Genomic DNA, 17885 nt, shown 5'->3' on the forward strand with positions numbered 1-17885 from the left:
AAGCTAGCTTTTGAAGTGGTGTATCCCAAAATTCTTTACAACTATAAAAAGAACCAACGAGAAGCGTGTCACAATTGTTTTTTTTTTTTTTTTTTGGAGGGTTTGTTATATGCAGCACAGAGATATCCTTATACGAATTACCGAATCTCCTCACCACAAACTCAATCCTAATACTAAATAGAAACAAATGAGAAACTTCAATCACCTAACCCATCAATGTCGTTGTCCCCTGATTCCAACACAAGTAAACTATTGAATAAAAGGGGAAAATGACCACTCAAGAGCTAGCAGGCTAACCCATCATAAACTTGTGACGCTATAGAGGGTCAAACAAGGGGCTCTAATCCGTCATACTAACAGTCTAACACACTAAGAAATCATCAGCAAAGATTCAACCCAATGGGGGGGGGGAAAGAAACAGAGACAGATAAAATAGAAGCTCAAATCAACTAAAGCAGAATAGGATTTCACGTAACAACCAAATAATCTTAATCAAGTTCAACGACAAGTGATCTTAAACTGAAAGTTTTGTAAGTTATCCCCAGAAAGATGTACAAGTGAATCAGTGCCTTCTCTAAAATACCAAATCTGCTCCTTTCTGCAATAAATTGGCAGAGGGATAAACTGCCATCAGACCAAAACTTAAAGAATAAAAAATAAAAGATCTCAATATAAGGATTATAACAGCACAGAAAAGACCATTCTACCTGCCTCATCCCATTCAAAGACACATCAAGCTTAGCTGCACAGCCCTTCCCACAAGTCCACGTAGAATTTCTGTTATGACAAAACAGCAAAATCAAAAAACAACCAGCCATCCCAACCACTACTTGCAATTATCTAAGTTAAAGACAAAAAACAACAAAATAAAACAACCTCTCATGCCTAAAAACCCCAAACAAGATGCACCAGTTAAAGGTTACATGCACAGCAACTGAAACGGTCTTCTAACCAACTGTCCAACTGTGCTCTGGTATGAAAATATCCCACACAAGACAAAATCTATACACTACGAAAAAGACAAAGAAAAAAACCCGAAATCACCACTTCACGTTGATAATTGCAAGAACACTGAAAATGAAAAAAAAAAAAAAAAAAAAAAAAGTGAACGATCCCTCCCTGACAGCAAAAGGAACTTCAATTAAAAACAAAAAACAAATCAGTAACTTTGCAATAAATCAACTGAAATGCATAAGAAAACAATAATCAGCTACATAAATAATTTGACTTGAGCAGATTAGATAAAGGAACTCCACTACTTCCCATTCCCATCAAGAGGCAAGCGCCAAGGTGCCAAAATCTGTATTCCAGAATTAACATCAGTTTTTAAGACAATAATAAATACTTTAGGAAGCCTCACAATACAATAAATATAATGTATTCAACATAAAATTCATGAAGATAGCATCGTGTAGTCTATCAATGGTATAAGAATCCATATGCCTCAGAATGAGGCAAAGATTACAACAACCTTCTTAAATGGCACAATGCAAGTAATATGCTCATCTCTTTCTACCACCACGCTCTCTTAAGGTTAGGGTAAGTGTTTCTCCTCCACCAACATTGTAATGGGCAAGTGACATATTATCCTTGAGAAAGCCTGGCTTTCCACTCAATTTCTGCTTGTTAGCAGGGAGCTGGATCTCCCCAGCAATTTTTTCCTTCAAACTGCCAACAGTTTCAGACAGAGATTGCACTATTATTTCTAGAACTTGTCCTTTGAGATTTCCTTCATCAACATTAGGAACAGATACACTGATGCGAACAGGTCCCTAGGAGTGAAGAAAAAAAAATGACAGTCAGGATGATCATAAATAGCACTGATGATAAATATGATGCTATATATACAAATTGTTTTTTAAAAAGAAGGATAATTGTTAACTTGTAACTCCATACCGGATGTTGAGCCAGAAATTGATCTTCAGGGATCAGAGCAGAATCATCAAGCTTCAGCCTCTTTGGTTCTGGTTCTTCTGGGAGTGGGGGTGGAGCTTCCTCTGGTGGTGGTGGTGGTGGCATTACAGGCAAAGGTGGTGGATGCATCATAGGCATCCCTGATGGTGGAGCAGAGAGAGGCATAAAAGGTCGTGGAACTTGAATAGGAGTGAACTGAGATCCAGGTGGTGGAGGTATGGGAATTCCTTGGCTGTTCATATGAATTGATGGAGGCATTGGGGGTGGTTGACCAGTCATACCTGACTGCTGTCCAGAAGTCATTGGCATGGGAGGAGGGGGGGCTGGCCGAACAGATGGAATCATGGGAATGCCCGGTGGTCTGGATGGAGGAATTGGCAGGCCACCACTGTTAGGAGCAGAATACTGGACTGCATTGAGAGGAATACGAGGAAGATTCAAAGCTAGTCCAGGTGGGGGTGGAAGGGGACGAACTGAAGGCATACCAGGTCTAGGAGGAGGTGCAGCAGGACCAGGATGGTTCCTGGCTTCATAATTAGAAGCATCATTTTGATCCTCACTTCCAATATTCTGTGACATGGCTTGGGTTGCAGTCCGGCCAATACTACCAGTGTGGCCATCCCATATAACCTGCTTAGGTTGCTCATCATTCTTCTCAATCTCTGCCTTGACAGCATTGGAAACCTCTTCCTCTGTGGTACCAAAGATATCAGGACGGGTCCGAGCAAGTCCAACAATGTTTCTTGATATTTCATCATCTTGAGCCAGAGTTGTCTCTCGAATTTTGGCAAACATCCTTTCTTTTTGTTCTTTGTACTTGGGATCAATGAGAGAAATTCGCATATGTTCTGACATTTCACTAATAGGAATTAGCTCACCAGTGATGGGAGAAACAACAAACTTGGTTGAATCTCTTTCAGCAGGAATCCTCTCCTCCGGTCTCTTCCAGTTCTTCACAATCCTCATCGGTGGTTCAGGGTCTTCAGTAACCCTGACTTCATTCTTCTTCTCATCATCATTATCTTCCAAACTAGCAGCTCTCATGCCCTCTTCAACAAGTTGGGCCTCTTCCTCATCCATTTCCATTTCTACCTCCTTTCCTGGCTCAACAATATCTTCTTCCATGGCCGACACCTTGCTTCTCCTTATAACCTCCTCAATGGTCATTGGAGGAGGTAACTCTTCATCCTCATCATCAGCAAAATCAATCATTTCAACCACCACAAAATCATGCCAATCAATCATAGCCATTTGTAACCTTTCCTGCTCTATTTCATCCTCAGCTTTTTGCCTAGCTTGCTCTTGTGAACGCTCCCATTCGAGCCTATTCACACACCTTTCAAGGACAGTAGTCATGTCAGAGACACTTTTCTTCAGCTTCTCTGTCAAACCCTTCGGAGGCATCAAAACCTTTGAATATGCATCCGCAAGGGAAGTAAAAAAAGTAAACATGCTGTGGGTTGGTTTCAAGAAATGGAATTGGGGGTTATTAACTTCCCTACTCGTCAATCCTGTCAAGAAAGATTTCCCATTTCGAGCAACAAACTGTGCTGTAAGCTTTATAATATCCAGCTCTTCCCCTGTAATTCCTTCCGGAAGTCGAACTGTATACTGCTCAACTTCAGGGGGTTCAAGAACTTTCCTCACAGGTTTAAACTGGGCAGACATATCAGGCTTTTCGGCTGCTGCTACACCATTACTATCAGGGGCCAGCGCACAGGGGGCTAATTCAGGAACAGCAGAGTCTGCAGACTGCAAAGGAGGTTGCACAGCAGAAGATTGATTCTGAGCACGAAATTCAGCCAATCGATGTTGATAGTAAGCATGATAGGGATCTGATGAGTTCAGGAAATTAAACTTGGCATTGCCTGTGTTGTTAGCAATAATCCTCTTTTCAAACTCTGGACCATTTTTAGCCACAAACTGGGCGGTTTTATCAACAATGGTTCTAATGTCTGGAGGGGGATGTATAATTCCAATAGTTCTAGTGTGGGTGGCAACTGTTGCCGGTGCCGGAACAAAAGCTGAATTTGATTTATTTAGCTCCTCATTTAAGGATTTCTCATCCCTCTCCTCCTCGGTCACTTGAGACTCTGGGAGAGGACCTAGATTTCCATCAGAAGGAGGAGCAGGGAGAGGCAATATAGGCAATGAACCTAACATGATGTAAATTCCTAAAACACTTCAAACATTTAGGTAATCATATAAAGTGAAATGAAAGAAAACACCAAAGCAACCTCTTGCTAACTAAATCAATCCCCTGCAATGAAAACAAAAAGAAAGTGAAAAAGTAGTCCAAATTAACTAAACTTATCAAGCTATTTGACAAGAAAGTATAAGTGGAAAAAACATCCAAGTACTATTTGACATAACAATAAAAATCATAAAGAAAACCATACTATTGATGATATATAGATTCTAATAAATTAATATATAGACTTCGTTTGTATTCAGATGCGAAATTGAAAGAGAAAGAAAAAAAGAGGTTAATTTCCGCTGTTCAAATCTAGTGTAAAAAAGAAAAACGAAAACAACAAAATCTTATGTACCAGATTCTACAGCACACAAAATCCAATCTGCAAACGAAGATCGGTGAGAATAATCTGGAACAGCAAAGATGAATTATGCGGAAGACCTTACTGTGAACAAGGGTTCTTCGATTACAGAGAGGTGGGCTTCTTATTATCGAGCATGAAAAAACGCAGCACTTCTTGGTGGGTCGATGATCATGGGCTGGGCTAGCTAAGGCCCAAAACTGCTAACCGCCTAACTTCCTATGGGAGATAATTTTCTATTTTTCTTCAACACTAATGTTGTAGTTGTACACTTAAAATAATTAATAATGTTCCGGATGGCCCAACAGCAGTGGCCCAAAGGTGCCAGCCCAATCGTAACTCCCCATCCACGTCAGTCCTACCAACTGGCAATCCTCCCAAACTTTCAAAGACACCAAAATGTTTCATCTTGGAACCCCAACCCCCAAAGACAGTCGCCCCAGATGCCATAAAAGGGAACTGCCCCTTTGACATAGGCTGACACCGTCAGGTGCATCGCTGCTATCATAGCACTGCCTCTCACACCCAACAACATCTGCTATCATGAGCAGATCCCAAGAAGGGTTGACCCCTTCTTCACCAACCCGTAGGAGGCTCATACGACCTCCTTATAAATAGCCCTTTTTGGCACACCAAAGGAGCATCTTATGTATCGTTATTATGCCCATTGCTATTAAGTCACATACTCTCACACCAATCTTCCATTGTTATTAGCTTGCTTTATACTTGGAACAGTACCTTCTACCCTAGTATTTACCTTAACTAGAGGTATCATCCATATAGTGACATCATCCCCCAAGGGAACATAGTGGGTTTATAAATTCCAACAGTACATTGGCGCCGTCTGTGGGAAACTATAAACTTCTATTCCCATTCTCCTACCAAAGATCCACCAGACGCATTTCACACTCTGATAACTAAACATGGTTGTCACGACAAGAAGAGCAGAACCAGCTAGGGTCGTCACCCCGGACGGTCACGTGCAAACAGTACGTTCCAACTCCCCGCCGTTCATGCATTCAGCCCTAGCTGAGCGAGCAGCTGGCGAGGCTCTCCCCCCGGTGCTACAATTTGGTGGCCCACAATTACCAGCAGCCGACGTTAGAATGGCACAGTTCAATCGCTGCATCGCCATACATGAAATGCAAGGAGAAAACTTAATCCCAAATCAACCCCCACCGCCGGGAGTTCATTTCGAAATGCCACTCCCCACGGCTGTTCCACAAGCCATCCCACTTGCCCATCGTCCACAACCGGCCCGAAGTCAGCCGGTGGCAATATACAATGATCATCGAGTTCCCATGGTCGCCTCATTCCCCCCTGGACCTTACACTTATAACGTTGCTGCCCCTTTCCCTCAACCTTTCCCAACAGGTCTTCCTTTCCACAGTTACCCAATACACCCCCATAATGCAATCATTCCGCAACCCGAAGGGTCAGTTGCAATCCCCGGCCAGCCGCAATTTGGCGCCCATCATGCCCCAGCTCTCTCATACTCTGTTGAGGCCCCCCAAATACCTCGCCCACCACCAGACTTGCAGGCTCGTAACCCAAACTTACGAGTAACACCCGCTAATACCTCAGGACGCAATAAACCCTTGACCGATAGCCTATGCTTAACACCCATACCCCTTGGTTTTAAAGGGCCGTCAAACATCACCACGTGTGTCGAAGACACCGATCCTTTTGAGTGGATCCAGAAATTTGAGGTAGCAATGACCCTCCACGCCGAGACAGATCTCCTTATGTGCAAGACCTTTCCTACACTCTTAGGCGGGAGAGCTTTGACATGGTACACTACTTTGCCAACAGGGATTATAGCTTCCTGGGATGATCTAGCGTGCAAATTCCAGACCCATTTCGCTACTAGCCTCCCGGTGCCCAAGTCTGTACATGCACTTGAAAATATTCGCCAGCAATCTGGGGAACCCCTCAGGTTTTTCTTGGACCGCTTCGACAAAGAGGCTCTTCAGGTGCAGGGTTTAGACCCTAAAGTGCAGGTGCACATACTTTTGTCAGGCCTGAGACAAGGGGCGTTTGCATACGAGCTCGCCCGCCACGAGATTACCGACCTAGAAAGTGTCAAGAAGAAAGCTCAATAGTTTATGAGAATTGAAGAGTATAAAGGGAGTAGAGCCGACGACTCTCAAAATCGATAGAAGAAAGCTAGCAAAAAAGAGGCAGTTGAAGAAGAGAGGAAAAGTCACAAATCCTCCAAGTATTCTAGTCGCCCTATCGGGCGTGATACCCAAAGACGCCAATCTCACAGCGTCCTACAAACTGAGTACAAAGAGCACAACAGTAACCCACAGTACCAACCACCAGCTAGAGAAGTCACCGTGTACTGCAAGTTCCACCGGAGCAATGGCCATAGCACGGAAGAGTGCATATCCCTCAATGATGAGATCGACGAGCTAATCAAGGGAAGAGCCCAAAGGCAGTTCAATAATTTGGGGCGCGATGCGGGTAATGGAAGGCGCCGCCGTGAACGTAGCAGGTCACCAGAAAGGAGAAGAACCAGCCAAACTGGCTACGGGCCTCGCCGTGAGCATAACCGAAGGGAGAACTCCCCAAGAGGCCGCAGGGCCCAAACAATAATGAGGGGTGTCAAGAACGTGAAGAAGACCCTGCAATTATCAAACACGGAATAATAAACATGATTGCAGGTGGACTAAGTGGTGGTGGCGAAACAGCTAACGCCAGAAAGAAACATTTGAAACAATGTTTGGCGGTGTGTGGTAAAGTCATCAGCAAAGCCAAAGCCAGTACCGATCATGCCAAGCCTAAAATCGTATGGGACAACAACGATTTGGGCGACGTCCTGCCTAGACATGATGACCTCTTGGTCATCCAAGCAATAATAGCTAACTTTGGCGTTAATCGCGTGTTTGTTGATCATGGCAGCTCTTCTGACATCTTATTTTTACCTTGTTTCAGGGCATTAGGATTTACTGTTAAAGATTTAACTCCTGTTGTTGGTGAACTGTCAGGATTCAATGCTACAGTCACCAAGCCCCTCGGCATGATAAGTCTACGCTTATCAATGGGAGTGCCTCCTACTTCGCGGTCCGCTGATATCCAATTTCTAGTTCTTGACTCCCCATCAGCATACAACGCTATCCTCGGAAGGAGGATGTTTGCCGCGTTTGAGGCAAGCATATCTCACCCGCATCTGGAAATGAAGTTCATGGCTAAGGACAATAAGGTCGCAACAGTAAGAGGGGACCAAATGGTAGCCAGGAGTTGTTATAATATATCTTTGAAACCGGCAACCAGGGTCACCTTCAAAGACCAACCAGCGCCCCAATCGATAACAACTCAGGTAATTGAAGAAAATCCTAGCAGGAATAGTAAGGATCTTGACCAATGTTTTCTTGTAGAGTTCGACGCTCGTGACGACCCCAGAGTGGAACATTCCAGGCCCACGCCTGATGGAGTGTTAGAGCATATCATTTTGGGCAATGCAGACAACTACCATCGGGGCGACCATTGCCCCAAAACTTAAAAGCAGGCTGATCGAACTGCTACGAGGTAATAGAGATCTCTTCGCTTGGAAACCATCTGATATGCCAGGCATAAATCCTGAAGTGTGTTGCCACCGATTGTCCGTGGACCCCAAAGCAAAGCCTGTCTCACAGAAGAAAAGAAAGTTCGGCCTGGATCGCCAGAAGGTGATTGATGAAGAAGTAAAGAGGCTCCATGATGCTGGCTTCATTAAGAAAGTTAAGTATACAACCTGGCTCTCCAACCCGGTGTTGGTTAAAAAGCCCAGCGGGGCGTGGAGGATGTGCGTCGATTACACCGACTTGAACAAAGTGATTGGCAACAGCGATGAAGTTTACATAGATGATATGATCGCCAAGTTGCAAACACCAGAACAACACCTGGTGCATCCTCAGGGCGTGTTCGATAGGTTGCGAAAGTACAACATGCGGTTCAACCCGAGTAAGTGTGCCTTTGGCGTACCGGATGGAAAGTTCCTAGGCTTCATGCTGACCGAGAGAGGCATAGAGGTCAACCCCGATAAGTGCAAAGCGGTCATTAAAATGCAAAGCCTACAAACAGTCAAGGAGGTTCAGCAGCTGACTGGGAGACTAGTGGCCTTAACCCGGTTCCTGGAAAATTCTGCACATAAATCACTCCCCTTGTTTGGTCTACTTAAAAAAGGTACGTCTTTTCAATGGTCCGATGAATGTGAAAGAGCTTTCCAGGAGTTCAAAAGAGCCATGTCTTGCCCGCCGGTCCTCACCAAACCAGACAGTGGCGAAACTATGTACTTATACCTCGCCGTAGGCGCTGAGGCCATCAGCGCGGCTTTGGTCAGAGAACCAAAAGGGGAAGGGCAAAAGCCTATTTACTTCATTAGCAAAGTGTTGCAAGGGGCTGAGTTGCGGTATCAGCAAGTTGAAAAGGTTGCTCTTACGCTCATCTTCGCGGCACGAAGGCTGAGGCCGTATTTCCAGTCCCACTTCATTACGGTCAGAACCAATCAACCAATCCGCCAAGTGTTACACAAGCCTGACCTCGCCGGAAGAATGATGTCTTGGGCAATTGAGCTGTCGGAATACCAGATCCATTATGAGCCAAGAACCGCCATTAAGGCTCAAGCCCTTACAGACTTCATAGCTGAAATGACACACAGTGCCTCGCCCAACGGCAAAGCCGCCGAAACGTCCCAACTGGAGATATGGAAGTTATATGTCGATGGTTCGTCAAACACCAAAGGCTCAGTGGCTGGAATGATAGTTGAAAACCCAGACGGGGTAGCTGTCGAGCATTCCTTGTCCTTCGACTTCAATACCACCAATAACCAGGAAGAATATGAGGCCATGATAGCTGGCCTAATTCAAGCAAATGAAATGGGAGCCCAACGCCTCAAAGTCTTCAGTGACTCACAGTTGGTGACATTTCAGATCTCAGGCGAGTATCAAGCCAAAGGACCATTGATTCCAAGTACTTAGAGAAGGTCAAAGAGCTGATACAAACCTTTGAAGGCGTCGAGGTTGAGCACATCAGGCGAGCTGAAAATACCCGGGCAGATATCCTCGCCAAATTAGCAAGCACTAAAAGCCCAGGTAACAATCGTTCTATGATCCAGCACATTTTGCCTAACCCATGCATAGTCATGAACATTTCAGACGCGGTCGCCGAAGAGACCTGGATCACGCCCATTGTCAACTACTTGTCGGAAGGAGCACTACCTCCTGATCAGAAGGAGGTGAGGAAAGTAATACGCAGAAGTGCCCATTTCTGCATGATGCAAGGGCGGCTATATAAGAGAGGACTCTCAACCCCACTCCTAAATTGTCTTAGCCCCAATGACGTCATATATGTGTTGGAAGAAATCCACGAAGAAATCAACGGTCACCACACATTCGTTAGCAAATAAGGCACTAAGAGCTGGTTTTTATTGGCCAACCATGGAACGCGACACCCAGGAGCACGTCAGAAAATGTGAAAAGTGCCAGAGGTTCGCCGACGTACACAGAGCTCCGCCAGAAGAGTAGAGTCAATCACCTCGCCATGACCCTTCTACAAATGGGGAATCGACATCCTTGGTTCTTTCCCCATGGCGGTTGGCCGGATCCAATGGCTGATTGTGGCCATTGACTACTTTACTAAGTGGGTTGAGGCTGAACCCTTAGCCACTATTACATCGCACAAAACGAGGAAGTTCTTTTGGAGAAACATTGTCTACCCTTTTGGCATCCCCGGAGAAGTCATTACTAACAATAGCACCCAATTCACTGACGCCAAGTTCCGTGAATTGATGAGAAGTTTGCAGATCTGACATCATTTTGCCGCAGTAGAACATCCTCAGTCCAATGGCTTAGTGGAGTCGGCCAACAAGATGCTGCCTAAAGGAATCAAGAGAAAATTGGAAGCACAAAAAGGGGTGTGGGTTGACAATCTCGAGAGCGTCCTGTGGGGATACAGGACAACCGCCCAATAATTGGATGGTTCTCAACCCCGCCATAGTTGGACTGGGATGATTCTCTTCCCCAGCCAACGCCCAACTAACGGGATGGTTCTCACCCCTGCCACAGTTGGACTGGGACGATTCTCACCCCCAGCCAACGCCCAACTAACGGGTGGTTCTCACCCCTGCCACGGTTGGACTGGGACGGTTCTCACCCCCAGCCAACGCCCAACTAACAGGATGGTTCTTACTCCCGCCTCAGTTGGACTGGGACGGTTCTCACCCCCAGCCAACGCCCAACTAACGAAATGGTTCTCACCCTCGCCACAGTTGGACTGGGACGGTTCTCACCCCCAGCTAAACGCCCAACCAAAAGGAGAGTTCATCAATTAAAGAAAGGTTAGACAGAAAGCGAAAAACAAAATTCATTGATGGATAAAAAATACAAGTTCGCGGTTGGTACACCAACCACGGCAAAAAGACGAAAGCTACCGGTTGACACACCAACCGTGCAAAACTATATCTAAACCTACAACTTAAAGTTGACGACCTTCAGATGTGACGGCCTCTTCAGTAGCTTCCGGGGCCTGTTCAGTCGCACCCTCCTCAGCAATCTCTAGGGCCTGACCGGTCACGCCCGCTTCAGCAACGCCACCCCCATTCGCCATGTCTGGGCCACCCAAAGTTACGTCAGCAGGTCAGGTCGGCAAGTCATTCCCAGCTTCATCCTCTTTAGGATTATCATCACCGGTGGCGTCACTAGTTGGAAGGGTTTCTGGTGAACCTTCATCTTCGTTAGTCTCAGGGCCCTCCTCAATTACCTTCACCCCGCCACCCACTAGGCGCTCAACTATCTTGTTGTCTTCCACCTCGTAGTCTGGGCTGAAACCGGTCAAGTCAAGCTCAGGATGCCGAATGGAAAGTTGCTGGAGTGCGTTGTTAAAAGAGTCGTACATAAGGCTCGCTAAGGCTTCCTCCAATTTTTTGACCCGCCCAGTTGCTTTGTAAAGTCCTCCTGTGTGGCGTGGAGGTTCCCATGCGCAGCAAATCAGTCAGCTGACAGTTGGGCCTTTTCAGATTGGAGACCGTTCTTCTCCTTCCTGGACTCTTCCAACGACTTTGTCAGGTCATCTTTGTTGGAGGTTAGGCGTTCAACCTCTCCTTCCGCCTTTTTCAGTCGTGTGGACAAAGACTAGTTCGCTGCCTTTTTGTCAGCAACCTCCTTACCAAGGTGCCCAACATCAGCAGTACGGTCATCTACCTTGCGCCCCATCTCATCAAGGCGATCATCCTGGGAGGAGCAGCGGCTGTCAATTGCAAAGGCGATATCTTGCATTCCCAAGATACGGCCAATTACCACTTGCGTGCAATTCATGAATTCTTGGCGATCGAGTCGCTCTGGCACCACCATCTTAGGACGCCCAATGTTAGAAAATCCAGAGTCAAGGTCCCTCTCTGACAATTTGAGGGCCCTGGCAACTGGGATCTAAGCAGGAAGAGCAGGAGAATCCTGTGCGCCAGCTGTGGCACGAGGCTCTCCGCCATCAAAAGCACTGTCTACCATCATTTCACAGTCGCTTAAGTCCTCAGTAAACTGCCTGCACTCCGACGGTTCTTGGCGCGACATCTTGGAGCCCCTTGGCGGGGTTAAGCTTTCATCTGCCCACCGTTTCAAACCTGAACCTCCACGAGCAGGCGACCCTGACCCCAAAGTCGACTCACTTGCCGACGAACATCCCACCACGTTCGTGGGCTCTTTAATTATAGGGCCAGTCGCCCTCCTCTCCAACTCGCCAACAGGAATATCCGCAGCAGACTGGATTTTCTTCTTTTTATGGTGGATTTCTTTCTTCTTGCCTTTGTCCACATCTTTCTTCTTCGAGGCGAGGTTTGGGTTCACTTGAGTAACCACGCCTTTAGAGGCTTTGAGCTTGGCAGCCGCCTCACGTGCAAGTCTCAGCATCTTCATCGACAAGCTTTCAACTGCAAGACAAGAAAGACAAGTGTTAGTAAAGACAGTTAATAATCACTACATAGTTGCAAACGGTACAAAACATCGCCACACCTCCGTGACACAACACTTTCTTCGAAGGCCACCGGTCAAGGCCCCCCTTTACCTCCACAAACCAATCCACTACCAGTGCCTCTTCAAGAGACAAGGCTCCCCACGAAAACGAATACTGACTGGCAGGCGTCTCATAATGGGCTTTGGTCCAGTATAGTAGAAATCGACTATCCCCACTCGCCCGGTCAAGGAAAAAAGGTAGTTCCCCCTCGCCAAGCACTGGTTCGATCCAGAAGAAAGTATGCCTCCAATTCTTATATGAGTTGGCGTACTGGGCAAATATAGATCCCAATCCGCTGCCCGCCTTTAATGAAACCCAACCAAGCTTTTTCAATGAAGGCGACACCTGAAAGCAGTAGAAGAACAACCACACAGAGTACACCCATCCAAAATACTGGCATATATTCTACCTGGGAGCGACAAGCACACAATCAATCGCCCAACGCCAAGAAGGTCAACAATGGGGGAAAACTTCAAACCTGCATAACACCGACACCTAACTTCAACTCCCACTCCTGTGATCACCGACACCCCCCTTTTTACCGACAACTAAATCAAAATAGCTTAAGCACAAACAACTTACCATAAGAATCATAGGTTTCTGAAGAGCTCGAAGAGTAAAAATCTGAATAGCTTAAAGAAGAAGGCCACCACGCAGGCGGTATCTTATAAAGCCCCATGTCTTCATATATGGCATCCCACACGCTATAGTTCACAAGTCGTCAATCCTCTGGGTGGTATCTACCTAGTCAGTTGTCTGTAGATTCGTCATATTTACAGCGGTGGAAGGACTGAAAATGTTGGGAATATAGCCACGCGATGTACTCAAGGCGACAAAAGAGTCAACAGTCGGATGGGTTTCCCCTAAAGAGCGAGGCTTGTAATAATACTCTAAGGGAAGATTTTGCGGATCTCGGTTAATAGAAGACAAAGGCCGAACAAGTCGCCCTACTCCAAGAGCAGAGCGTCGCGAAATATGACGACGCAAGCCTCTCCTCTGATCGCCAGTACGATTAGAAGACCTTGAATGACTCCTTCAAGAAGGGTGAGGCCTAAGCCCTTCACTAGAACTGCCTGACCGTCTCCTTCTGGAACTCGCAGACTGACGCCTACCAGACCCAGAAGCGGTCCCACCACACAACACCTGATGCTCACTACAAATACGAGAGCCAGACGCCTCACCCAAATATGGAAGCACCGGTCCTAAAGCCCTTTCCGGCAGGAGATTTTGAATCTCTTCTTCAGTAAAACCAAGAAGCTAAGGAATCCTACCATGGGGCAACGACTCAACCCCAGGAACTAAGGAACGATATGAGGGAAAGCTACTGCCTTCCCCACCATGCTTAGCAAGATATTCCTACATAACCGACCCTACTGAACAGCCTTCGAGCGTGTCGAAGGCTTCATCGAATTCCTCCTCCTTAACTTCAACCTCTAACTCCGGCAAGAACAACCCAGGCACATCCGTTATCTTAACCATCACCAGAAAAAGGAGAAGAAGCGAAAACTAAAAGAAGTACAAAGGAATATCAAAGCTACAAGCCAAAAACACTGTACCTGAGATAATGCAAACAGTGAAGAAATGAGGACCGGCACGAGCATTATCACAAAGAAGGAAAAGCATAAATGAAGAATGTAGAAACACGAAGATCTTGAGGTAATGAGAAGAAGGTCATCAAGAGGGGACGAACCTCCTTTTAAAAGGATTAAGGAGATCAAGGTGGCGTACACGTGTAGGACCTCACCATTTCGACCGTAGGATGACATAACCGTCAGACAATAGGCGGTTGTGATAAGGGGCATGATGGTAATTATGGGGGGACAAGACACCTTTCACGTTGCATTAATGCGTCGTGCCTCATGACGATTGAGTTCTGCAGTTATTTGCAATGATGGAAGAAACCATCATTACTACCCCTCGAAAACCGAAGAGACACCTTTCGTGTCAGAAGGACGAAAGACCCAAAATACCCCCTGCAAGACTACGCGGCCGCCAGAGGAAGGAAATAGGTGGGGAGCCCCAAACACTAAGTCGCTAAGATATTGGGTGCTACTCCTACATCACTCAGGTGACGCCCAAACCCTTTACCTGGGCGTCAGCCACTCAGGTGACGCCCAAACCCTTTACCTGGGCGTCAGCCACTTAGGTGACGCCCAAACCCTTTTCACCTTTTTGGCAACCATGCAGACCGCCAGTGAGGCGTCACCTGAACCCTTCTTATCTTGACACCAACTTACACTTGCTACCAAGCTGGGGGGCTCCTGTTCTGGATGGCCCAACAGCAGTGGCCCAAAGGCGCCAGCCCAATCGTAACTCCCCATCCACATCAGCCCTACCAACTAGCAACCCTCCCCAACTCCCAATGAGACGACACTCCCTAGAGGAGACATCAAAATGTCCCATCTCGGAACCCCAACCCCCAAAGGAAGTCGCCCCAGATGCCATAAAAGGGAACTGCCCCTTTGACATAGGCTGACACCGCCAGGTGCATCGCTGCTATCATAGCAGTGCCTGTCACGCCCAACAACATCTGCTAACATGAGCAGATCCCAAGAAGGGTTTACCCCTTCCTCACCAACCCGTAGGAGGCTCATACGACCTCCTTATAAATAGCTCTCTTTGGCACACCAAAGGGGCATCTTATGTATCGTTATTATGCCCATTGCTATTAAGTCACATACTCTCACACCAATCTTCCATTGTTATTAGCTTGCTTTATACTTGGAACAGTACCTTCTAGCCTGATCTTTACCTTAGCTAGAGGTATCATCCATATAGTGACATCATCCCCAAAGAGAACATAGTGGGCTTATAGATTCCAACAGTACAAATAAAACTCATTAATTTTTTTAAATATTTATAGACAATTTTTAGATAAATCAAAACCGAACCATTGTTACTTATTTATTGACAAGTTGATAGTAACAACGACTTATTTCGGGGGAAAATTTCGGCCATTTTTTTTTATCAGACCAAGTTATTATTATTGTTATCAACTCTTATACAAACCAGATAGTCAATTTTTTTTAAGACGTATTTTTAAACTAAATTGTGTTTTAATGAAAATTTCGTTTTTAACTTTGTTAACATGATTATCTCTTTGTTTATTAGATAAGACATATTTTAACTTAGTTTAAACAAAAGAAATTGAAAAGTAGACTAACTATCTCTTCTACCTCCTTCGTTTTTAATAATATTTAGATGTTCTGCTTTTAACTTGTTAAGTAAATTTTTTAAGACATTTAAAACTTTTATAACTTTTTTTTTTTTTTACAAAATAGTTTTCTAATTCATATGTAATTATAATCGGAAATACTATTCTCCATCCGCAAGAATGTAAACAGTAATTCCTGCAGAGAGAGATTGATTTTTGAGTTTTTTGTTTTTTATTTTCTTTAATAATAAATGATGGGACCCGCATACGTTTGTACCTGCTGGAAAATGGTGTCATCAACTGCAACATAAGAAAATTCATCCCCAATTATAATTTGACAACTTTTTCCTTTTAGACATCAAGTAGTAAGTAAGATTTTTGTTTACTATATTATCTTCTATATATTCATATAAATTTAAATACATTTTATACTGATACTACTTGTATAAATAAAAAAATATGTTATCAATAAAATATATAACAATTCAGTAAAATTATAATATTATTAAAATATTTTTATCATTAAAAATTTACAAGGTTAAGATTACAAAATAGAATTTATAGATACGTAAAAGAATTGTATTTAAATGAAATTTCATTAATTCATATTTTTTTTCTCTGTTTATGATTAATATATGGAAGAAAATATGTATTTTGTTAATTTATTAAAAAAGTATACTTTGGTTGCCATTTTTTTTCAAAAAAATAAAATTAAAAGTTAAAAAATTAAAGAAAAATATAAATGGGAAAAATTAAAAAAGAAGAAGAAGAGAAAAACGTTTGTTATTTTAAAGGTTGTTTTGTGCAGTGTTTTAAAACCCCGCCCCACCTCCGAGTTGACCCGGGTCAACCATGACCCCTTCCTTCTGAGGGTTGGGGTCACAAGTTGGACCCTATATGCACATCGACCCCTCCGACCCCCAAAATCCAACCCAGCCGGGTTTCAGTGACTCTCGGGTTAGAGGGGCCATGCCAAAGAGGTAGACATCTTTTTTGTTTTTTAAAATTACATGAAACAGCGTCGTTTTATTAAAACAAATAAAATAAAAATGCTTACAAACATAAATCTAATCGTTTTCTTCTCTTCCAGCGATTTAGACATCTTCAATCTTCAACTCGCTATCGTGAATCTTCTAGAAGAAGTAAGAATTTTACCTACTCAAATGAAATATTTACGGTCGTCGATGAAAAACAAAAACTCACTCTTACTTCCTTTAAAATTTTCCTTTGTCAGGGATCTTCTCAAAAGAAGCAGAACTGGGTCAGCGTAGTGACCCCATTAGAATATGAGTTTTGTACTTTGATATCTTAATTTATTAGGTTGTGTAATATTGACTTGTGGTTGTAATTGGTGAATTATATTAAGTATATTTTGAATCTTTGATGATTGATAATTTGTTTTTTAATATTTTCATATGGGATATATATTTATATTTTTTTAATATATAAAATCGGGTCAGCGTAGTGATCCTGTAACCCGCGGTTGAACCCGTGACCCCTGACCTCGATCGGGTCGATGGCCGGGCCGAGTTTTTAAACACTGGTTTTGTGTCATTTTAAGCAAAAAAAAAACATGTTTTGTATATATTTGTTGGTTTATTATATTATTTCTTTTCCGAGATATTTTCTTTTTCTCTATTTAATTTTGTGGAGGAGCGAAAATATAAAAAACTAACAAATATATATCAAAACACAATCATTTTATTTAAAATGATACAAAGTTGTATCTTTAGAATGACAAACTTTTTCTTAAAAAATTCTACATTAAGAAAAAAAAATGGACGAAATGAAAAGTGGGAAAAATCATAATTTAAAAGAATTTAAAAAATTAAAATTTAGGAAAAATATCTTGCAATAATTTTTATATTGTATAATGTAATAGATGGGTTAAGTTTTTTTATATCGATGTAAATTATACACTTAATCTTGACCGTAAATCTAATTTATATCTAACAATATGATTTATTATATATTAAAATCATTAAATGTAAACAAATCAATGTTTATAATTTGATGTAAAACCTCCTATTTTTACACAAATATAAGACTAACACGACTCAAGCAAAAAGAAAGACAAAAATAGATACTTAAACCGTTTATTAACAAAGAGTTGATGACTTGATGATACAACTTTCAAGGCCTCAGAGAACATGGCTTGGTAGAATTAAACAGAGAGAATCTAATGATGGATGCCCTTAAAGATAATAATAATAATAAAAAAGTTGAAGGTAGTAGGTCAAATGTAGAAAAGTGACCTCTAAAGCTTCCTTCACTTG

At 43.6% G+C, this 17885-nt stretch overlaps 1 protein-coding gene across 2 annotated transcripts; it reads right to left on the bottom strand.

The window, feature by feature from the left end:
* Window positions 1-444: 444 nt before the first annotated feature.
* On the bottom strand, window positions 445-4558 carry LOC133309140 (probable splicing factor 3A subunit 1). Of its 2 annotated transcripts, XM_061509879.1 has the most exons (6): window positions 4464-4558; window positions 1897-4174; window positions 1472-1772; window positions 877-1300; window positions 708-777; window positions 445-598 (listed from the first exon to the last, which is right to left on the bottom strand). In XM_061509879.1, the coding sequence occupies exons 2-3, from the start codon at window positions 4075-4077 to the stop codon at window positions 1503-1505; spliced, it is 2451 nt and encodes an 816-aa protein (XP_061365863.1). In that variant the 5' UTR covers window positions 4078-4174; window positions 4464-4558; the 3' UTR covers window positions 445-598; window positions 708-777; window positions 877-1300; window positions 1472-1502. The 2 variants fall into 2 exon arrangements, with proteins under 2 accessions (XP_061365863.1, XP_061365862.1); XM_061509878.1 differs by having other exon boundaries at window positions 877-1772.
* Window positions 4559-17885: the final 13327 nt, after the last annotated feature.

Source organism: Gastrolobium bilobum, unplaced genomic scaffold, assembly GCF_033153095.1.
Source record: "Gastrolobium bilobum isolate Gb01-03AN ecotype WA unplaced genomic scaffold, APGP_CSIRO_Gbil_v1 utg34197, whole genome shotgun sequence".
Classification (NCBI taxonomy): Eukaryota; Viridiplantae; Streptophyta; class Magnoliopsida; order Fabales; family Fabaceae; genus Gastrolobium; species Gastrolobium bilobum.